The sequence below is a fragment of the Epinephelus fuscoguttatus genome, linkage group LG2 (genome assembly GCF_011397635.1).
Source record: "Epinephelus fuscoguttatus linkage group LG2, E.fuscoguttatus.final_Chr_v1".
Classification (NCBI taxonomy): domain Eukaryota; kingdom Metazoa; phylum Chordata; class Actinopteri; order Perciformes; family Serranidae; genus Epinephelus; species Epinephelus fuscoguttatus.
Genome location: NC_064753.1, coordinates 11,790,597 through 11,815,453, shown reverse-complemented (window position 1 = coordinate 11,815,453; position 24,857 = coordinate 11,790,597). Strand labels below are relative to the sequence as shown.

General features: G+C 38.8%; 1 protein-coding gene across 2 annotated transcripts in view; it reads right to left on the bottom strand.

Annotated features, from left to right (window-relative positions):
• The window catches only part of cep89 (centrosomal protein 89), a 72,451-nt gene that overhangs the window by 43,803 nt on the left and 3,791 nt on the right, over positions 1–24,857 (bottom strand). For both annotated transcript variants that reach the window (XM_049602319.1, XM_049602330.1), the window contains exons 5-16: positions 23,072–23,123; positions 21,607–21,714; positions 20,500–20,739; positions 19,571–19,713; positions 18,093–18,143; positions 17,524–17,607; positions 16,610–16,713; positions 15,117–15,232; positions 13,689–13,869; positions 12,915–13,082; positions 10,074–10,215; positions 4,488–4,577 (exon numbers count right to left, since the gene is read on the bottom strand). In XM_049602319.1, the coding sequence (XP_049458276.1) occupies positions 4,488–4,577; positions 10,074–10,215; positions 12,915–13,082; positions 13,689–13,869; positions 15,117–15,232; positions 16,610–16,713; positions 17,524–17,607; positions 18,093–18,143; positions 19,571–19,713; positions 20,500–20,739; positions 21,607–21,714; positions 23,072–23,123 (1,479 nt within the window). The remainder of the gene's footprint in view (positions 1–4,487; positions 4,578–10,073; positions 10,216–12,914; positions 13,083–13,688; positions 13,870–15,116; positions 15,233–16,609; positions 16,714–17,523; positions 17,608–18,092; positions 18,144–19,570; positions 19,714–20,499; positions 20,740–21,606; positions 21,715–23,071; positions 23,124–24,857) is intronic.

Sequence of the window (24,857 nt, the reverse complement as noted above, 5' to 3'; positions counted from 1 at the left end):
GAGTTTCACGTTTCTAATAAGTGTGGGTTTGAGACTTAGATCAGGATCAGGCTGTTGAAAATAAATTAATATCTCTACATAAGCCTATATCATTTTTTGTTTCTTCCCTCCCTTTACCTTTACTATCATTTTGTGTGAAAGGGGTTTTTATTAAGTTACTTAGTGAATAGCATTTTGCGATAATATATTACTTACTATCAATAAATGGTTAACATTGCACTGAAATTTTCATATTGTTTGATTTGGTTGTACGTGAGGTGCAAAGGCCTCTGAAAATAACAGAATCTTGTAACTGCACACAGAAATGTCGTATGCTGACATGAATAATAATATTCATGCAGTCCTGTGTAGAATCAAGACATGAGGCAAAAAGAGCTTTCCAGTCACAACCACTGAACCACTGAATCACTGCATCATATCACCAGCATTGAGGAGTAGTGAACTGCCTGTAATAAAACTAGGACACTAGGAAATGTTTAACTACATTTTGCAATTGTAACTTGTTTGTAGTTCAACTACACTCACAAGCTTGGCTTTTTTGTGCAATAACTTTTTTGTGCCGTTTTGTGTAGTTCACCACTGACACTACAAACAAATTTGGGCCATAGAAGGAAAGAAATGTATTTTTATTTTACCAGTTCTGTAACTGCAATCAAACTCTCTTTGAACAAACTAGACATGACTGTATTGATTCTTGCTAGATATTAACAAATGTTCAGAGAAGCTGTTGCATGTTTTTTTTTTTTAGAAGTTACCGTGCAAATTGAGTAATCCTGCTTGGTGCAATACCCCACCCAGACTCTTGATCAGAGCTGATCAGATCAAAGGATGAGAGAAGCGACTGTTTGTGAGTTAAAGCAAACTTTTAGACCCAGCTCAATGAACAGTTGCGTTTCACTTTCACTGGGAAACCCTGCGGGGTATTGTTCATACACATTAAGTGATGACAAGCAACACTGACTGGGCTAGATCCCATTTTAAATAAAAGGACAATAAAGCAAAAAAGTTAATTATCAGTCTCATTACAAATACAAGCAAAATAAAAAACCAAGTATCAAAGAATGACAAAATTTAAAGATTTGATGCAAATTGAAGAAAGAATGTTCCTGGTGCAGTGCAAACCCCCTCGTCACCATGTCTGTAAATGTTTCAGTGAAGGAATTCAAACATGATTACTGTGGTGCTGACATTCTTAATTGATTTATCGATGAGTCAATAGACAAAGTATAATTTTGATTAATCCTTTACCTAAGTTATATAACAAACATGATCTGGTTATATTCTCTCAAATGTGGAGATTTGATTTGTTTTCTTTTCTTGTGAATTTAGTATCTTTAGGTTTAGGGATGCACCGAAATGAAAATTTGTGGCCGAAGCCGAAGCCAAATAATATTAAACGCTTGGCCGAATACCGAGTACCGAATATCGTAGTATCACAACACCACAGTGAAAATGAGGCAGATGTGCCTTTTGTCATTTATAAAAAGATAAATCACTTTTCTATTATAGGCTACATCAATGATATTTCAATGTAATAAATTACTTATTGACTTATTCATACTGTACTTCAAAAACAGCATCAATGAGTGATGAACATAAAATAAAATAAATAAAATAAGAATCAACCAGCCACCCTCCTCCCCTTCATAAGTAAAGAACAGTCCCTAAAGTGCGGTGAAGTTTGTGGGCTGTGAACGGCTCGTTTCTCCTCTGACACGTCACATACCTGTGTTCGGCTGGCTCGGCTGTTCAGGTACTTCTGGGCAGTCATGACACCAAGAAGAGGATGTTATTGGAGCCGACTTATCCGTCGCCGGTAAGCCGATGGCCGCCATATTTGACAGGAATACATTACTGTCTGTGTCTGTGACCCCCGTTCAACCCACAATCTGTAATCTGAAATCTGTAGGCTGCTCGCACAGCGTGTTGAATGATTTAAGCCTATTTTGCTTGCTCAAAACTATTTTTAGTCGCAAATTCGAGTGCAGTGAGGGACGGATCGCCACACTGCCGACATTTTACTCCGCACGTCATGGCACGCTGTTTGATTGCATTATCAAAACACGCCGCTATTATTCGGCCTTGCTTTTAACTTATTCCACCAAATACCAAATGTGTGTTTTTTTGCAATATTCGGCCGAATATATTCTGTTACTGAATATTCGGTGCATCCCTATTTAGGTTGGTTGGACAAAATGAGAAACCTGAAGACTTTGTGTTCCACTAAATAGTAAGTGAGGGGACATCAATACCATCTGATGCAAAAATGATCTATTGTGTTGTAGCAGGTCTATGAAAGTAATTATGATGAACGCCTAGATAGCCATATAGTTACAGCGCATACTATATGTATACAATGTAATTCCAACCCAAGACAAGAAAAGAAAAGAAAAGAATCCCTGTGTCATACAGCTCCAACACCTTGAGGGAGAAGTATAATTCCATATAATTAATATCTAGTTTAGCTGGCAGGGAATGAGAGGGTAGACTAATGAAGTATAAAAGCAAGAAGGAAATAATGTCCTTGTGCACATTTAACATTTATAACTCTCCTCTTTCAATGGTCTGATTACCACCAATAGAACTCACACACACACACACACACACACACACACACACACCTCTTTTTCTCTGGGCCGTTGCTATAGAGACACAAATAAAATTGACAGAACCACTGAGATATTTCCCCCTGATGCTGCTTGAATGACAAGAGCTGCTGACAGCTGGAGCACAGAACACTGGTCCTAGAGCAAGGTACTAATACAGCCTGACGAATGCCACATTCACATTTGGCATAACAAACAAAGGCTGTGCCAATTGGTATTGCAGGACAATTGCCAACCCAAGATGTCAACCAAGATGGCATTGTAGGTATATGTAAGTGGAGAAAAGGTTGCCATGGTGATTCCCTTGACTAGTCTCCATGATATTTCTGTGGAAAGGGATAGATTCCATATGATTTGTGTCACAAAGTAGATGAAAGAGAAAAACGATGCTCTGGATTGATTCCTGTCCACTATCAGTCATGACCATACTTATGTCTATTACACACATCTATACCATCTTGCGTTACTTTTCCCTTTTTAAAAAAAAAAAAAACACTGAAGCTATGGCAGGTCTGCGTAAAATGGCAAGTTAAATGTGAAAATCTGTGATGCAATGTTGCCTTTTAACTCAAACTTTTAGAACAGTTGCTACAACAAGCTGTTGCATCATCTTATGGCCCTCATGATAATGATCCCTCTGTTTACGATCTACTTATTGCCAACTGGAAACCTGCTTGACTATGTTTTAAATTATGTCTTGTACATTATCTGGATACAGGTCTCAGTTTGGCATGTCCATGTCTCATTAAGTCCACAAATTTAGCTTTAAATATTAGTATTAAGGTACAGTTCCAGCTGGCAGAATAGTGTTAAACATTAGCCAGTGGACTCCAGTTACAGTACAGCAGCAGTGGTATCAGTTAGCAGCAGACATCAGAGAGTAATGAGCTGCAGAAATACAGTAGATATAATCAAACAATGTGTTACTGCCTAGAAGGTCCTGTCCACTGCCACACATTAAAGCGAGTCAGCACCAGCACACACAGCAACACTTTTATCACTGCTGATGTTTTCTTTACATTTGCCATGCTGACGGTGTGGGCTGTTGATTCTACACTTTGTTAGAGATGGGAAAATGCAGTCATATACCTCATTTCCCCAAAAAATTGTGTGTGTATGCAGGTTTTTTAAATGTGGGGGAAAAAATGCTAAAAAAAAATAGGCAATAGACTGCTTTCCTATTGCCAGCAGATGAGGGGGGGGGGGTCCCTCCTTCCAACTCAGTGTTGACTTAGTTGAAATGATGTTCAGTTGCTGCTTGGACGGAGAGGTTGGAATTTGTGGCTGATGACAAAGAGTCCCAGAAGTTACCAATAGCCACACCGGAAAAGGGGCAAAATTTAGTGTGTCCATCTGGGTGTCATGTTTCCATCACTGCTGATCAGGGTTGATAAATACCCGTGATTGATACAGGACAAAAGCCACATGTTGGTGAGTATTTGTGTGTAGTTTGTCCAGAGGGAGAGGGGCTCTCAAGACTCAGAGCTCAGCTTGAGAGATGGCAATCTGGCAATCGACACAAGTGTTCATCAATTTATGCTTTCTGAGTGTTGGAGAGTGATAAGAGATGGATTATTAAGTGCAGTGGAGTGGACGGATCAATATGAAATAGACTGGAGGGTTATCTTGGACCAAATTAACTTCAGGTAAATGCTGTGTCTCAGTGTGGACCATTGAGGCAGCAGCTAAGCCAAAGTTGTAGCCTCACATGCTACCCTGGCATCAGAGGTTAAGATCAGATTAACCTGCCTGCTGTGTAGCAGTGTAGTTTCCGGGCATAGTTGACTGGGAAAGACTTCCCCCATCTTTAGAAGAGAATTCACAGAACTTTCAGGGGCATTTACTGTAGTATGAAAGTGATGTTTAAAAAAAGGAACTTACTTTGACTTCTTCCTGTAGTTTTCCGAATCGGACTGTGCCATTCAGAAGTCTCTTGACGAATCCCTGCTTTTCCTGCTGAAGAACTGAAGCCTGGGGAGGTAGAGAGGGAAGACGGGGGGTTACTGATCTAAGAGAGGAGCACAGAAGGGGGGTGATTGCACAGTTGGATGAAGGATGTGAAGGATTATGGGAAAGATGGATAAAGGAAAAGGAGGAAAGATTGTTGAGACCGTTGCCAATCTACATTGCTGTGTAAGGCACATACACTGCCACAAACAACCTATTTTCAGTGTTATATGACCAATTAAAGGTAGACAATAGTAGGCGTGCATAAAAATTAGAAAGGAAATTAATAAAACAGCATCCAAACAATGGTAAAATACCTGTCAGCCTAAAAAACACAGCTAATGTTGTGCTAGTGTGGCATTAAATGAATTTAACTCCTGCTTGTGCAGTATAATGAAGGTGTTTTACAACTAAGTGATTGCACATTGCAATAGGAGCCAAAAAGCCCCAATGTCACATCATTTAAGGTTGACGTGGATCTTCTGCACCTACTGTTCTCTGCCTCTAAAGAGTGGGTACAAATCAGCACAGGTACGTTAAAAAAAGATTGTGGATAAAAAGAAAAATGTGTTAAATTGCACCCTGCACCTACACTTCCATTCCTCTCACTGATTACATAGTCCTGCATACCCAAACCAATTTCTCACTGTGTCAGCACTAGAGAAAGGTCTGGCTGAACCCAATATAGTTCCACACCAAAGGAATAAAACACTCTCGGTTGTATGTATTTCTTTAACACAGTTGTCTTGAGCGGCACTAAGCCCAGATGCAACAATGGTAAATAGTCTTGGGTGGAACATCAGCACGTGGGAAAGCAGATCCTGGCATTAAAATGGCTACATCCCCAAAAAAGAAAACGCCACATGAAACATTAAAAGATGTTTTAGCGTGTAAGTTGCTCGCTCAGAGCGTGGTGTGTGTCAGGTGTACTAGTCTGCTTGTGTTTATTGTTGCCGTCTTGGCCACGTTGCTCTTGAAAAAGATTTTATATCTCAATGAGACTTTGCCTGGTTAAATAAAGGATTTATGTAAAGAGACTGTTGTTGTTTCACACACAGTTTTAAAACTAAATTCGAAGATCGATCTGGCTATGCGAGACTAGTTTCATGTAATGATGGGGATTTTGAAAACAGTAACAGCAGTGGAAGAGGACAATCCCTCCTGAAACACCACAAAGGTACCTTTAGTCCACATCTTGTGAGTCAGACCACTGATTGCATAATTAGCAGGACTGAAAAGCAAAGTGCAGCAAAGAGAGACTGCAAACCTCAGTCGGGATGTAAAGATGTTTTTGTATTGTGCCTAAAAGGTGAACATCAGCTAAGTGTCTTGGATAATAACATAAATACAGTTATCCTGGAAGTCATAGCCAGACACAGAAAACTACAATTATAATTTAAGTGACCAGCCAGTCTTCCTCAGTTCTGCTCACAGCAGCAGCTCTACTGCTCACATTATGTGGTCTAGCCACAACACTGCAAATAGCCAATAAAATCTGTACTCACAGTACACACACACACACACAGAAAATCACGCACATATTGTGGTCATCCTGTTCTCTTGCAGACAAATCGGCTCTTGTTAGCTTTAGACCCACTTCTCTAATATGGTGTCAGTCTGACCTTCTACACATGATGGGCTCTTGCTTATCATCTAAAAAGCAAGCCATGGCAAAGTCCCTGAATCTATTAACATTTACCAGAAAAACTTTCTCCCTACCTCTGCCATACACATAGCCAACTGAGCCAAATACATACTTAATAGTTTTATTTGTTTCGGCTGAACTCTATTTTTTTTTTTTTTGGTTTGACATGCTGCATCTTATGGCTCTGACTGCATATTCATCTACCAACATCCCAGAGCACCTCCTCTACCATGATGGAATTATCATTAAAAAAATTACCAGCCCAGTCAGGCATCAAGGCTCTGAAAGAACAAAATGTGCTATTAATGGAACAGGAGTCTTCTGTTAATCAATAATGCAGTTTTCTATAATTTCATGCTTGTGTATTTATTCTTGCTGAAAATAGATCTAATTTTGAGGGAAATGTAATGCTGAGCAACTTTTGTTTTCTGCTTACATAATGAGAAAATGTTGCTACTAAACGTACTTGAAAAGTCAAAAATTATTTACTGGCAATGTATTTCAGTTATTTTGCACACTAATACACTCTTAGTGACTAAAGCATTATTTTTGCATTACCAGCTTTTTTTAAATCAAGACTTAACCAAAATCACCATCTTTCCCTCACCTTAACCAAAGTGCTTTTTTAGCCTCAACCTAATCACAGACAGGCGTCTGGGTGTGAACCCGGGGTTTTAGTGTCTCAGTCCAGCTCTTTGTATGTCTCCCTATAAATCCAGTGCAGTACAGACATGTAGTGTTTCACTAATCAAAGAAACGCTGTCTCTGAACATCACACAGACAACAATTACATTGTCACCACATTGTCATTATGAATGTAATTTAGTGTTATACAAACATAATTTGTAGGAGACAGGCTTACAGATTTACAGATACATTTTGAAAGTGATGGAGAGTGCAGATATAGTTCAGTGCTGGGATTCTCCCAGAGGTTACCAACTAAGAAAAGAAATTTAATTCTGACTGATTCCCAAATCAGCCCATCCATCCTGGATGGGTGAGAACCATGTGGGTACAACCCAAAATAACCAAGCAAGTACATCAGCTTCATCAAATATGCTGAGCTGCTTCAAGTGCCATATTACTAGCACCCTGGAGCTGGTTACTCCTGTGCTTTTTTCAGCTGAGACATGCCAAACTGTCTGCTGTAAAAGAGGTCTAATACAGGCACCTTCGTAAATGGAATCAGTGGAATGTTTAATCAGTCACATTTATCATATCACCTGAGTGCTATTTGCAGTATCATCCCTAAATCTCACTGCTGACATGAAGAGTGCACTTCAGCTGATAGGGAAACTGCACCTGTTTGATAAATGACGCACAAGACTCCTGGCACAAAAACAAAAGGTTTTCAAAATGTGCGCTCAGACTCTTCTGTCTCTTTGGACCAACAGTCATCAGCCACATGCTGCACAGCTGCTCCTTATTACTCAATAGCTCCTCAGTATATGTAGACGGCAGCTTTATCGGATATTTGCCAGATTGTCTGTGCTGCCTTGTTGCTGTAGCATTTGACAGATTCCTGCCTGGCAGTTTATGTTCTGGGTGACTGCCAGCTCTCCTGTGGTTGTTTTTCTAATCCGACCTGCTTTCACAGCAGTCACAAGCCTTACAAATTAGCAGGTAAACTGCCTTTAAACCCTGCCTGCTGTGCTTTGGTGTCTGCATTTGGGTTCAATCATCGGTTGCCAAATACCTAACCTAGCAACAGTCCAGAGGTTAAATAGACATCTGTTTGTCCTATTTGCTCTGTTTGAATTAAATTTCAAAGTGTTTATTTCACTATTTCTGCAAGAAATCAAACCCTATGACATATTAAGATAACGTACGATAATGTGCAGTAACATATAGTATAGGAGATAATGTGATGATTAAGTGTAACATAATATGGTATAACATGGGACATAGAATATAAGGTGAAATGTAGACATTTCATATATTTTATGTACTATATTATCTCTATATTAAAGCAGACAAACACTAATTATTACTATATGATATTATGTATTATTCTGATATAAGCTGTTATTGCAGATTATATATTAATCTTACGTATATTATAATAGACTGCTACTGATCACACCACTATCACTTCACTTGAGACAGTGCTGCATTATTGGCTGAACGACAATGCTGGTCATGGATGCGGTACAGTATATGTACTGCTTGCCTTGCAATGTTGAGTTTAACTGCTTTTGTTTGGTTTAATTTTTTTTAAATCATATTTGTATTTTAATTTTTTAGATTTTATACAATATTGTATATTGACTTTTCTCTATTTATCTGCAGCACCTTTGCAACAACTTTCTCCTCTACTGATCAATAAAGGCTTATCTTAAAGTTAATTGGTTAAAAAAAAAAAAGATTAGATTGTTTTGTGTTGTTGGTTTTCAATGGAAAGCGAGCAATTAGTTTTTGAAAAGTAGAAATTATTTGTGTGTTGGTGTGTGTATGTGAGCGTCAATCCCATCATGTGTCATACCCGGTCAATCTCAGAACCTACTGGATATCGGTCTGATGATGATTTAGCTTCTAGGGACAACAGCTAGTAATTCAGGGTGTTTTTGTGTAGCCAGCGGATATCTAGCTAATCGAAATGCGGGCCAGGACTTCATCTTTCGTGCATTGGTCTTTGTTTACAGTCTGAGCTGGCACACAGCAGAGACATGATGCTGTAAACGGATATATACATAGAAATGTAGGTACTTTTTTTTTTTTAACTTATAAAAAGCTAAATTGTCATCAGATGATAGCTGATGGATTCAGAAATTGCATTTCAGCAAATGCGTTTGGCCTCTTCACTGCTTCCCTAGAGTGATAGAAGTGTCAGCGATATTAAATGTGCCTGTATGTTCATACCTGAAGCCTCCTTATAGAACTTTCCTAAATCTAAAATACTCTCTAATCTCAGTTCAAGATGACATTCAGAATTTTTGGCATCACAGAAACATGTTTCCTTACAGGATTTAGAAAACAAATCCCTTATCTTATCTAATGATAGTTTAATTCAGCTATTATACAACCGTCTAAACTAACTATCCTAAATTCAAAATAACTACTAAAAATGTTTTTAGGTCTGTATGGTAATGACGATGAAGATGAGGAACAACACGAAACCGAAATATGATGACTGAAACTCTACTCAAACCTCCCGGGTGAGGGTGTCTGATGTAAGACCCGAAACACCCAATGACCCCAGTAACATCACTGAAGATGTGTCCAGGTTGCATCACAAAGTGTATCTAAGTACTACTCAAACTGCATGATGACACTTTAAATTTTAATAAGTAATTCAAATGAAGCAATTAATTAGAATAAATAATTAATTTAAATAATTAAGAGGAAAACTGTCAGTAAAGGTGGGGTTTCCTCTCCTCCAGCAGCATAGTTACTGCCTCTGACTCCTCGTAGCTAAAACTGAACACACTTCTTTTTTTGTCCATGATAGCGAGCTAGCCAGTGACAAGTGAGAGCTGCTATTATGGCTTGTCCATCTGGAGTAGCCTATGGGTACATTCTAATCAAAGACACAGGCAGTCTTATGTACAATCTAAACATAGATACAGGCATGGCAGGACCAGTGCTGACTGAAGATTCAAATTTACAGAGATAGGATTTCTTATGTTAACATATGATAGCAGATCTGAGACAGGACAGGACACAGCCATGAGTTTATGAATTGTTGTTGTAAGAGGAAGATTGGATTTTTCCTATCTTTGAGATTAATTAAGTTAAACTAGTACAAGCAGTTAGGATATTTTTCTGTAATGAGGCTGATTTCACCAGGGTGTCAGTAGTAATACAGTTATTATGTATAGCATGTGTGTTATGTGATGTAAAAAATCTTTCTACAGTGTCAGTAGCATCAGTAGTACCATCTGCAACAGCTGGTCTCTCTCCTGGGAAATGTGCTCCGCCACAGAAATGACAGCTCCCATGTATTGCCGAGTCTTTTCCTCTTTCAACACACACTCTTCCTTCTGTCTCTTCAATACACTCATCCGTCTCTCAGCCTTCCTGGATGATGGAGAGACAGGGGAGAAGAATAAAATAGGCAAAACAACATTAAAGACAGTGAAGGAGGGGAAAAGATGGAGGGAGAGAAAAACAATGAGATGTGAAGGAAAAGGAACATGGCAAAAAATAGCAGGACAAATAAAGACAAGGGAGGGAAGGAGGAAAGATTTAGAAAAAATGAGGGAGAAAAAATGTATTTGGGATGAAGGGAAAGGAGCAGAGCAGACAGAATACAGGGAATACAAGAGAGACAGAGTTAACTGGATGATATCTTGAGACCCTGCCATTTTGTTGCAAGTGGGGTAGAAACGCTGTTAAACACCTTCTGCCAATCTTCACACTTCAGAATGAGAAAGTCCACACTAATCTCAGCTCAGGTCTACCGGGAGCAGAAGAAGGTTCCAGAGAAAAGAGCAGATTTATAAACAGCTATAATAACTAACCAAATTAATCGTGTACTGTAGAAAAATAACCTTTGACGTTTGATGCTGTTGGAAAACCACTGACAACTTCATCTTATGCCCGCAGAGAGCATTAAATTACCCTCTCACACTAGGATTTGCATGATCATTCTGATTTTACTTTACAGCATAACTTTTAAACAGGGAATAAAACTCTGGGAAAGGAGATGATCTGCATCTTCAAAACAAAGTGTCTCTGAGCATGGCTCAAGCTGTCATGCTGCTGACCTTCCCAACAACCAGGGAAGAAGCCACAAATTCAAATCTCACTTCAGGATAAACTGGGTGTTATAACCAGTGGCAGAAGGCTGAGGGAGATGTCAATCAAACACTGTAATTCCTGCACACTCCTGAGAAGCGTCCTAATCAGACAGCATAAATGAAAACACCTACGTGGGTGGACACAGGGTATGAAGGGGGTTTGCATCATCAAATTCTTCAGCATTTAACACCATAACAAATGACAGAAAATGTGTTTCAGCGGTTTCACTTTGTAGTGAAATATTAAAGGTTATGTTAACACTACCTAAATTATGAATTCCAAAAAAGATTTTCTGTGGCCTAAGAAAGTTCAATCAATATCTGAGAACATGAGCTAGTCTCTCTCGAACCCAGAAACCACAGAAGTCACAAACTTGTGATGTCATTGGGTATAAAGTCTGGAGCTGCTCCACAGACAATAAATGGAAGCCTGATTTTATCACTCCACCAAACATTTGTTTTCATTCTTATACCTAAATGAGCTTTATTCTGTTGTGGTGTTCTCAGTGCTAAAAGACAAAAATGCTTAGAACATTTCCCTGGTGCTCTCAGCGTCATTTACATAATCTTTCCCCAAAACATTGTCTATGGAGCAGCTCCAGATTTTATACCCTGTGACATCACAAATTTAAGTTTTAGCACTCCAGATTTTGGATTTGGGAGAGTTGTTCATGTTTACTAACATTGTTGGACTGACTTAGACCAGAGGAATTGTGAAAGTCCCCTTTAATGGCCACATATCAGTTATAGAAGATTTTCAAAGTCAATTCAACAATGCTGTCATTCACTTTTAAATAGAGCTGCAATGATTCATCGATTAGTTGTTTACTATTAAATTAATTGCCAACTTATATTTTTACATAGTTTTATTTCCACGGTTCTCCTCTGGCATTTTTTTTACATTATTATGTTTTTCACATAAGAACAGACTGTTATACACAGATATTAAAGTAGGTCAAAGGGGTTGAGGGAAGGAGACTATTCAAGCACAACAAAATTTATGTGTAAAAAATTGCATGGGTTGTTCCACTGTGGAGGCACCAACCACAACCTCAATTCTTTATTTTAAATAGATTTATAAAAATACCATCTTTTAAATTGACCTTTTAAAGTGGACTGCAAAATTAAATAAGATCTAGAGGCATGATGACTGGATTGATAATGTAGGACAATGATAATTGCCTTATCAACTTATTTAATAATCAATAAATCTGTTTGAGTAACTTTACAGAAAAAAAAAAATCAAGCTTCTTAAATGGCAAAATTGTCTAGTTTCTTCTCTCCTGTATGACAGTCAACTTCTGTAGACAGTATCTTCAGGGTGTGGGTATATCAAAACATTTGAGTACATCATCCTGGGCTTTAGGAAACACTAATTGACATTTTTCACCATTTTCTGTCATTTTATAGCTCAAACAGCTAATTGATTAGACTGAGAAAACAATCGACAGTGAAAAGAATCATGAAGGGAGTCCTGCTTTTAAAGAGATCTGCAAATTGCATAACTTTGGGCCGAAAAAAATCAAATTATAAAACATGCAAAACAAAAGTTGGACCAATGTTGACTGCACATTTTTGGTCTCATTAGCAGTAAAAGCAGCAAAAGCAGTAGGAATAGTGACAGTAGCAGTACACTCCCTCCCACACACACACACACACACACACACACACACACACACACACACACAATTTGGTTTGAAAGGCAACATTTTTTTAACATCTTCCCACACTTTTGGCCTAAATATTTAAGTCAATTGTGTGGTGTCAGCAGGTTTCTGTTTGAAAATGTCAAACAACTTATCATCACAGTATGAGGGAGGATACATAACCACAGTGTAAGGAGGAGTTTCTTATTGGTAACTGACGGTGTCAAACACTTCTTTAAAGTGTTGTGATGGAATTGTGGGTGGCCAACTAGCAGGTTATAGGCTTCATGTGTGAGATGATATCAGACTAAGACAGCAGTATATTTAGTACCTGTTGGCTTGTTTGGTGAGCTCCTGCTCAGTCTCCATTCTCTTTATATCAGCTGTCAGGTTGGCTTTGTCCAAAGCCAGACTCCTATTCTCCTCTTGCAGGCTGGACAATCTGAGAAGCAACTCGTCCATCTCACTCCTATTCCTACCCTCCTGCTGCTCCAATTGTCTGAGAGCCAAAAGCAAATTGTACAGCACATTATGATAAAACATCTAGCACTTGGTAAACACTTTTAAACAAAGTGTATTCTGTCGCTAGAGATAGAGTTTTCATAATACTGCTAACTCACATCTTTATACTACATATTTTGATTAACTTAGCTTTCCTTCCTAGCCATATTAACTAAAGCAATTAGATTTTTTTGTCACATCTCAGTGCCACTCTCTATTGCAATAAAAAAATGCAATGCTTCTGGTGCTACTCTTCCTTGTTCTTCTTGCCTTGTTGTTTTTTTATCTGCTGCGAATCAATTGTAAACTGAATTAATAATAAACTGAACAAAAACTGAACTGACATGAACTCTTGGCAAACCTGTTGGAGAGAAGATGATGGCAATTGGCATTTTTGGAAGACAAAATTAAAAGAACTGCACACTCTTTCATACATCAAGCAAGAACATGTGTTACTATTCAGTGTTCAGTTCTTCTCTTTCTTGAACCTACTTTACAGAAAAGAAAATCTGTGTCCCCGTTCAGGAGCAGAACTGTTTTTAAAACCGATTGGTTCATCTTTTAGCAGAGACATATTTGATTAATTGAGACACTGTAGCAGTACCGTCTGAGTTTCCCAGTAATGTTGCAGTGTTCCTCCCAGGTGATGGCATCCTTCAGGCAGGCCTGCAGAACTTGCACCTCCTTCTCATTTTTCTGCACCTCCCTTCTGCTCTCTTCCAGGTCCTCCTGCAATCGCTGCTTTTCTGCCTCTAACAGCATCAGCTGCTTAGACACCTTGGAGACTGCAAAGAGAGGAATGAGACATGAAGAGGTGGAAGTGTAAAATGGAATAAAATAAACAATGTAATTTTAACCACAGATCGTTTTTGCTTGTACCTGTTGTTTCATTTTAAGAATTTCTTTAATTTTTACATTTAGGGGGGCAGCGCTCCAACCATTTGGTATTTTCCTGACTGTGATCTATTTTTTGCTCATCTGTGTGGTAGTCTGGCACCCAGCACAAAGTACACGGTGCACAGGTGGGAGGAGAGGTGCTAACAGGTGAAAGATCCATTGACATGAGGCAGTGCAGAACAAGTAACTGATGTTTTGATGAAAAATGTGTGTTAGATGTTGTTATTCCACAACAAAGCTACAACTTTGGTGATTTTGTTAACGAGAACAAATTAAGTACTCGGAGGAAATGCACAGCAATATCACATTAAATGCTTACAACAATGGTAATTCAAAATGTTATAGTAAACACTCCCCAATCAGTAGATGCTTTGAAACTGGCTGAAAAAAAAAGTTTGTGAATAAATGCAGGAAAGTCAGTGAATGTGTCCACAGTTGCTTTAGACTGTATGAACAGCTTGTCCTTCAGTTTGTTGAATCCCTGCTGCCATCTGTACGTAGCAGAACAGATATCTTTTACGTTATATTGATAGATCTGCAACACCTGATTAGAGAAGTGTCAGGCCAGAGTGCAACGCCATGACGCATGTCTACTTTCATTAAATTACATGCAAATGAAACCTGGCTGCTACAGAATAACCACACACACCCTGTATGCCTATCAGACTGAACGGACATCAAACTTTTTATTCTGCCCATTAACGCAGGAGACATCAGATTACTGGAGCTCATTAATCCTGTGCGTCACAGTCTCCTTTCTAACTTTCCAAATACATATAAAATTGGGGGGTTCATGCTTTAGTCTTAAAATGCCTACTGAAGGTAACACTGTTGTGTGATATTTTAACAAGATATGAAGTTAATATTTACAAGAAGAACTCCTGTCCAGTCAGATGCTCCTGAAATAGCATCTGACTGATACGATTACATAAACTTCTTCACCAAACAATTTTTGTATTACTTGCTTGTATCATCAGTGTACTTATTCACTGTTAAAAAAAACAGATTCTGCCTTTGGCTGCAGATTCGTGGTACTGTGTGTTCACATTGTACCACCCCACCTGCACCTTCCAGCAGGTGCGCTTGCAGACGCCCACATAGTCGACCAAGATGTACCTCTTTGTGGTTGTTGTACCTTCAGAATAGTGTTTGCTGTGGTTGGCCTTGGCCTTCACATGCTGAGCCTCCAGCTGATCAATCAGAACCTGGTTTTCCTGCAAAACCAGAAGGGCCTGCTGTTGTAGCTGATGACTGCAGGGAGGAAGGGAGGGAGGGGGAGAGGGACAGAGAGAGAAAGATTATGTCTATCACAAAAAACGGCTATAATATGGCAACATTAATAATTGCCAGCTTGCCTAACTGGTGCTTAAGGTTATATCTTTTTGAAATAGGAATAATTTTTACTTTTAAAGCCACACTCTAAATGTACACAAAAATGAACAGAGAGCAAATCACCCTTTAATTTTACAGCTGTGGTTTACTAATGTATGAAAAACTTGCCACTTTATGAAAAGTGGTTGCATAAACTTCACAACCAGCCACAACTTTCTGCCTCCAACTTTCAGTATCCGGTCAGCGTGATTAGGTACCTCAACAGAGGAGTAATGAAAAATGAGGACCGCATGAAACGGTTCTATTGATACCTCCCACAAGTTTTCACAATGGAAACGCAAAAATTACCATTCTAATGTGTACTGAACTGATCTGTGTGGTTTAGTTCTTGATGACTGGTTTTGTCATGCAGTGGTGCACTGGAGTACAATCAACAATCTCTGAGTGACATGATACATGATACTAAGCAAACAGCCTGACACTTCGAAAAAACAGAACTCCCCATAAAGCCTGAGAAAACCAGATGAAGCAGCACCAAGCTTGAGTTGATGAAGGGTGTACAGGTGTTCGACTGAGAGCCACTTAAATGATTACTTGGTCTGTATGCAGATGGATGTACTGTAAACAGCCCTTAGCACTTGTCTCATATGTCAGCAAAATAATAATACATCATGAATTATGTTTCTACAGAAGGTAGTATTTCATTTCAACCCTGTTGTAGAGCATCCAACCTGTAGTCCCTGCCTGCCTTCACTTGAGCTGGTGATGTTATTAATCATGAATATGGAGCAGTCAGTTACTGTTCAAAGTCTGGTTTTCTGTTCAGTAAGTTCAGTAAGTAAGTGCTCCTAATAATATTACCTGCCAAATGCACTAAATGTAAAATTTATGCAAATACTGTATATTGAAAATCAAGACACACATGATTAATGTCTCACTCAAACTTTACATTGTTCTTGAGTTGATACACAATTTAAAACAGGTTCAAATGTCTCTGTCTCACTTCTTGGAGCTATTTAAGTAGATACTGAAAATGTGTACATGTCAGCAGCACTACGAGCCGGATGCTGGATGAGTAGTGATGGGCACAGAAGATGTAAAGATTTTACTACATTAGTTTCATTATTTCACACAATATAAGCCTTAGTAACAGACCCAGAAATGGGCAAGCAGTGGGACAGAAGAGAATTAAAGAGGTATTTTATTTTCACTACATCATGGGAATGAATGGTAATGGCAAAGCAAGTGCTGACAGTGCTGAACCAATGCACACACAAGGAGTATATTTCTTCTTACCAATTCTTTTGGGTGACCCCTCCGATCTTTGTTATTTCATCATGGAGTCTCTCATTTTCTTTGATTACTTCCTCTACATGAACACGCAACCTCTTCACCTCCTCCTGTGGTAAACAGACAAAGACACACAGGGACCTCTGATTTTAAGGACAGCAAAACAAGAACAAAAAAGAAATCTTCAACTGTATGACCACCTCTCTGCTAAGGATTGAGGATCACCTTTCCAAGACAAAATCCATGACAGCAACTATAACTGGACGCACCAGTTCTTCAGAGGCCTGTCACACGTAGTGACATTAGTGAGTTAGCCAGCTATCTTTAGGCTTAAATTAAGTTTTCTAGTAACCGAAATTAGCTCACTTTTAAAGGGACAGTTCACCACCAAATCAAAAATAGATACTTTTCCTCTTACCTGTAGTGCTATTTACCAATCTAGATTGTTGTGGTGTGAGCTGGCAAGTGTTGGAGATATCGGCCATAGTGATGTCTGCCTCTTCTCCCATATAATAGAACTAGACGGCACTCGGCTTGTGGTGCTCGAAGTGCCAAAAAAATACATTTGAAAAACACAACAGCAATGTCTCTGTCCAGAAATGATAACACAGTTACTCACATTCTATCACTGCAATCTTAATAGCATAAGACCACTATGTGAAAATAACTGAAAATAAAAACTTAACTCTCTGTTGTCTTGTACTATAAAAAAACCCACACTGTTAATAACCCTCTGTTATTATGACTGTGACAATTCAGTCAGATAAACCTGTGTCTTGCAGGTTTTGATCGCATGCATTGCATATATCCGAGGCAACACATCAACAGTTTTCTGCTTATGTCTTTGATAACATGTCACATTCTACTGAATGATCAGATGACAAGTGATTGAGGGTTAAGAAAATACACATATACTTTACCTCAGTGGTTTGCAATAGTGCATCTTTCTCATTCATTCTGTCTTCGTATGCCAGCAACAGAGGAGATAAATACTTCACATCAAGCTACAAAAAAGGACAAAGACAAATGATCCAAATTAGCTACAACATTAAAGCCATGAATCTTTTTCCATATAGGGCTTATTCAAGGCAGAAAAATCACTTTTTAGCCCACTAGTGTCACTGGTTGAAAAATCTGAACTATATTAGGTGCAAATATATTTTCTCTACCTATGCAGAAGGTTTCCAGTCACTGTGTACAAACCTTTGCCAAAGCTTCCAAACTATCAGACCAGTTATTTGTCACCAGGCTGGGTTTATATGATTTTGCATGTTAAATCCACATTAATCTGCCAAACAACCAATTTAGCTTAACAGGTACCATCTTCAATTATCATGCAACAGTATTAAAAAAATGACTTGCCTATTAAACTAGCCAGCCACGTCAAGCAGACTGATTAGCTAAATGTGATGGTTAACCAGCCATAAGCTTAGACTACTGCCCTGCCACATTAAAGTAATGTACTGTACAGCTATGGAAAGATACTGACCAGCCAGGGAGGAGGAGGTCCTGTCTTTGGTAAGCCACCGATTCTGGAGCTCTGGATAAGACACAGTAAGAAAGAGAAGAAGTAAGAAAGTCAGTCATCATACCATCAAAACCATTGTTAATATGGTAGCTTTTTCGGTCCAGTGCATAGGATTTAGGGGGATATATTGGCAAAAGAGTACGGATGTTTTTATTAGTTCATAATAGCCTGAAAATAAGATTTTTTGTTTTTGTTAAAACGAGCTGTTTATATCTGCATAGGGAGCAGGTCCTCTGAATCTTAAGTTATTAGAGGAAAAAAAGGTGAGCACACATTAGCAGGTGCTGAGTTAGCAGCCCATCCCTGACGAGCCGAACAGCTTCAGAGAAACATTAATTTGTAACGTAAAACCTGCTTTATTGAGTGTTGTTACCATTTTAAATCACCTGGTCTGTTTATTTTGGAGAGGAGGAAACATCTGCAAATAATTTCTGAACAATGAACACTGGAGGAACTCTAACCAGGAGAAGTTTCAAGTGGTTATAGTCTGCAATCCTCACCACTAGACGCCACTAAATCCCCCTAAATCTTACACACTTGACCTTTAAATGTTGTCCTTCACACAAAGTAATTAAATATACTGATAGAACCAGAGGATTAAAGTCTGAAAATGTTATTTTGCTGCTTCTTGTATCCAGGTGCTTGAGGAGTTTCATAGCAAAGCTAATCCAGTTTTTCTGTAGCAAAGAACATTAAAGTTTTATACCACAGAACAAATGGGTAATCAAAGGCAAATGACAATATTTATGTAATCCACGGAAGCAGACAAATTCTAGCTTGGCTAATTAAACTAATTCAGACTTATCCTATATTGTAGTACTGCACTGATCTACTACAAAACTACTCCCTATTATTTTCCTTTATCTCCTTCTTTCACCAGCCACACCACAGCTGTCAGTAATGAGTGCTAGCAGAGACATCCAGCGACAGCAGAAGCAAACTGTTTGTTATGAGAGCAGCAGATCTCTTGGTGTGAAGGCACAGCAGGATGCAGCCATGATTAAAACCCAAGGCCAGCTTTAATTCTGCAGTGTAAACAACACTAACAACCCAGAATGGACAGACAGCTATTGGGGAGGGACTGCAGTACAGAATTAAACAGACTAAAATTTCTCCTGCTGGTGGAGAGAGCAGAGGAGAAGAGTTCACTAGAACACATACACCTGTTTCCATTAAATTCTGGCAACGTGAGCGAGAGTGATACAGGCTGAATGATAAGAGAAAGGCTCCTGGTGCAGTCCCTGATGGCAGGGACTCTTCAACAAGTAAGCTTTATCAAGGCTGCCTACGCAAGCCCTCTATCAAAATTCTCATGAGCAAGGCACAAGCCCATAGCTCTTCCAAGGGGGCTACAATCAGCTTGACGGAGGTTTCATTTATAAACTGCCAATTCATGGTTTTGATTGAAAGCAAAGGTGCTACCTTGTAGCTGGTCATACCTCCTGTTTGGACAATGGTCTGAAGTGGGTTTGGTAGCGGCTCAGCTCCACATTCAGGCGGTGAACTGTCAACTTGAGGGCGTCATTTTCATCCACCAGCTCCTGAGCATGCTGCCTCAAATTCAATAGCTCGGCCTGGTTGCCTGTAAGCACCGAAGAGCAAGTTATAAATATTTTTTGAGACATTCCATAATGCTCTTATTCAGAATACCACAATAATTAAAAGAACGCACTAGAGTGTTTCAGAAATGTCCAACAATTTACCAAAAAAAACAAAAGCCATATTCATGCAGCATGTCTAGTAGCTTTGCTTTTTATCTTTTTATTTTTATGAAAGTAAATAATTTAATTTAATTTAACCTAATTAAAAATAGCCACATTTGATTATTATGGTTTCAAGAGGAAGGAACAGAGAGGGCTAGTGAAATCTAAATTAAAGGTGACTACAAGATTGCTTTGGTCTTTCTTCAACATGGCTTTGACTTTTCATGTGATCAACTGGCTGACCCTGAATTACAACAGAACTTCACCCTTTCAGTATAATAAGAGAACATGGCAGCAGTACTTTTCCATGCTGCTTCTTTCTGCTCACCACGAGGTCAGAGTCTCTAATCATCGAGTCAACCTGCGACCAATTTCAACTGCCAATTTTCCCTCCATCATTTAAGTCTTTTTGATTTATTTCCTTTTCATGTCACTCACTCTCACCCCCTCACCCTCTTCTTCTCAGCATGCTGAGATGGTGCTGTGGAGCTCAAGGATGAGAGCCATATCTACCAACAGCATCTCCAGCTCCCTTTTTTCATCTTTCACTTCATTTCTTTTCCCCTGTTACTCCTTATTTGACTCTATTGAGTCTCTTTCCTTCTTTCCTATTTTCCTTCTCTCTGTCCCACTGTCTATCTCCTGTGGTTCCTGAGTTACTCTACCTGCAGATGACCTCAGGTTTGAGGAACCTTGGCTGTGACTGATCTCCTGTTCCAGCCTCTGCAGTCTCTCCTCCAGTAGCTTCTGTTCATCTTCCATCCTTGTGTTCCTCTCTGGCAGGGCCCTCGCCACCTCCCTCTGCACCTCACTGGACACCTTGCTGGGCTCTGGGGACAGATGGGTAGGCTGTTTTGGGGTTTTGGCTTGGCTGGGATGGTCGATGGTTAAGATGGGTAGCACAGCTATAATAGGGAAGGGAAATACTTTTAATGGCAGTACAGAAATGAAATAAATTGTGAAAATGTGCTACATTCCCCAGAACTGTAGGCTCAAAATGTAATTCTTATGGGAATATAGAAGTATCTCAGATGGGGATTACATCAACAGAGAAATGTGTGTGTGACACAGAAATTTTCTTGAACTTTATATATATTAAAAGTGTATTTTAGGCAATCTCTGGACCATATTAAAAGACGGTAACGAATAACTGTATTAGAAAGCATCATATACAGGAGTAATAACCTAAGCAACAGAGGATGTATCATGAAATAATAGAGGTATATGGTGAAGAATGCTTCTTGTCACAGTAAGACAGAAAACAAGAAACAAAAGCAGAAACCCAATCTACTGTTTAAAAGTGCCTCGCCACTGAGTAGCAGGTAGTGTGTTGCAGTTGTCCTTAATTGCTACCAGTGTCTTTCCCACTTGAGGTGAGAAATCTTGCAGCATGGAAGCTTGGAGAAACAAACATGCAGCATGCCGAGCACCCTGGAAATAAAACCTAACAATATAAATGTTTGCTACTACATTAAATACAACTGAATATACCTGGCTTATACCTCTGTATATGTTATTTATGTATACTTTAGCTTGTCACAAAGATTGGTGCCAGGGTAAAGTACAACAGATACAGATATTAATTCCCATCAGAGAGTACTGGTCAGTCATGGCATGACATAGCACAGAAAGAAAAAGACGTTAATCTTTTTTTTTTTACTGATGTGCTATAACCCAAAAGCTTGCAATTTGTCAAGTGTTTAGCAAAAGAAAAAATACAAGACAAAGTGAGAAGCAGACACGCAGCAGGTTACTGTCAGACTCACACCTACATGGCACATCTTCTTTTCGACTTCCAGGGCTCTTCCTGGCAGATGCTTTCTTCTTGGGAGAATCACAGCTGGCCTCAGGAGACTGGATACTGGTTTCTTCCGGGAAATCTGAAAGAAAGAAAACATTATGCCATCATTAAATGAACACAATTGCAGAAGTAGTACAGGGTTCTATGTGCTTTACTATATAACCCAATTTTACCATGAACTGCACATTGCTCTGTAAAAGTGACTTTCTCCATAGTTTAATGAGTTACTTTAGAGTGTAGCCAACCTCTATGTAGCATACACAATTGAGTGATTAAGGTAGGAGCATTTCAGGGACACATAAAACATTTTAATTTAGCACCATCAAAAGCCTGAGGCCAGCGCTGGTAATAACAACTATAATGAGGCTTTCCATTTAGCTCTAATGATGTGAGGCTACATTATGTCCGTTGTGAAACTACATTTTGGTTGATTAAGAGCTATATATTTGTCCTTCGCTTAAGGCTGAGGAGTCATATGTGGTGTGGCTGAGTCTCTAACCATTCTGTTTTATTTTACCTTCTTAATAGAAAACTGTACATCTCTGTTACATGGGATTAATGGAGGTACATCAACATTTAGTGAGAGCTCCATAGCTTTGTTTTTCTCAAGAATTTCACATCACACTCTAATTTTAAAGTGTGCCAACAATACACCAACACACCCATCATAATTTCATTTGTTTTGCCTCGTGCTATTTGAGAGATTTTCAAAGTGCATTTGCTACATCATTAGACTTTATTCCTCTGTCAGTTAGCTATTACTCATAACTTTTCCAGTTACTCTATGTACTGCTGGTAGCTGCTAAGAGATACTGTTGTCTATTTACTGACACCCAAAACAATGGTGTGGAATAAAATCTCAAAATGAAATTACATCACTCCCACTCACTGGATGGTTTAAAAAGCAGCTGAAAAAATGGATGCTGAGTAAGTTACTGTACTGAAACATCCTTTCAAGGACAGGTCTATGTTTTGGACCGGTTTCTGAATTTAAATGTTTTGTTTTTTCATAATTTTTCATGTCATGCCCTTTTCCTGCTTGCCTCTGAGCCTCAGGGCCACAACGGAAATAAGTAGTGTGACTTTATTCCAGTGTCCTGATGAATTTTAGTGCTGTATGTACATTTGTGTACTGTATTTAAATTTATAAGATTAAATGAATCAATCAAGAAGACTAGTGAAAAAAATGATAATATACGGACATTGATAACTAAAACTGTAATTTTGGGCTGTACATTACTCTTAATAAAACAGCAATCGAATGCACATCTTCCATAGATTGCTTCAAACACTGTACTCAGCCTTTTGTCTTATTTATAGATGGGGTTATTTTGCCACTACCGACAGACTATGAGTTAGTCACTACTGTGTTCATTCACTCGTATACTATCTACCAACAGTTGTTCAACCATCTCCTGTTAGTGTGAAGTTAGTACCTGGAGAAGGCACGCTTCTGCCAGACATCTGAATCGGCTCGGGTGTGTTGGTCTGGAAGACAGACAGGCAAAACCAACAGACAGGCAGTCAGACAGATAATGAGTATGTCTTTTCAAAGAGATTTCCAAAGCCCTGCTGCCTGGATCCCTTTTGTGCAGGGCTATTTCAGAGACCACTGCGTTTATGGCCACTGTCAAAATGTGGAAAATAAGATCTTGCCGGCACATTTATTGTTGCAAACCTTTAGAGACACATTTAAGCAGTGTGAATGAGTCACAGTGGTGAATTCAGTGTAGGAAAGAGCCGCAGTTGAAACAGAAGAGCAGGAAAGAAGCAAAGGAGGAATGAAAAACATGAATGTGACAGAATGAAGAATGCTCTGAAACTATAACCTGTTCATTTTACACCATAAGTGAAAGTCTAATGGCTCCAGGTAAAACTATCAGGAAGAAAGAAAAAGACTCGCAACACTGTAGCTGCTCCCAGTAGAAGAAAAAAAATACTTTATTCTATCATCATAGTATAAAAGGACAACAGTTCGGGAAACGTTGTCCTTTTATACTATGATGATAGAATAAAGTATTTTGTTTGTTTGTTTGTTTTTATATTTACTTTACTGATATAAATGCAGTGGACAAAACAGCCGAATTACCTTCTAGTTTTTGTGAGGTTTACCTAATAAACTGCGAACTCTGTGTACAAATGAAGTAAGTAATTCACAGTACAAACAGTGAATTACTTACACTAACTCACATCCTCACCCTGAAAGATTAAGAGCAGCTGAATGTGGCTGTCAGCTTATGGTCCTGTTGATTTATGAGGGCATGAACAGATGTTTCTTGTGGATCGTATTTGTATGGATGTGTATTCTTCTATCAAAATACAGTACTGTATGTATGCTACTAAACTGGGGACTCACCGTAGATGTAAGTTTTATGATTAAGGAATTGAAACACCCTGTCCTGTATATTGCTAAAATGTTTTCAGCTGACTGGTGACGAATATTAATAAAGCAGCAGGCAGCTAAACTCTGATAGCCTGGAAAGACAACTGACAGGGGGACACAGAGCCTAATGGAACCATTATAGGTGAGCAACCCAGTGTAGCAGTATAAAGGACAAGAATATGAATAGAATAAAACAATGGAATAAAATCTGTGAGAGCAGACTCTTGGGATATAATCATTGGGATGTTGGGAAGAATCTCACAGGCAGAAATTACAGATACAGACCATGGAATAGACTTAACTATGACTGGGCAGAGAAAGACATTTAAGGTGTAGCTGGGAAAAAGTAACCACTACTGAAACCCTGTTGTCAGCGACTACCATATATCACAATTACGCGGTCAGTTTTCAATGCAATTACAGAGTTAGAATAAGACCAAATTGCTGCCACCTGAATGGCTGGACCATCACAGACAAACAATTATATCTTACATGACAAGTCTCAGGATATACAGAAATTATATGGCGAATGAAGAAAACCTGCAATGGTACAGAAAAAAACAGCTTTGATACAAAGAAACACTGAAAGAATATCTCAATGCTGCAAGCAACAGCCTTAAATTTGACTACTGACCAGAACAAATCCTGTTACAGTAAACTGTACAAAACACTCCTCTACAGTTAAAGACAAGATATAAATTACATTTACTTTATTCTGTGTGCAACTGTGCCTCCCAGTGGATCTGACTGGTATCACAATAACCACACTTGGAGACAGACATCAGAAACTGATGCAAATATAAAAAACATTTGAGAAAGAAAAGTAATCCTCCCTCTAA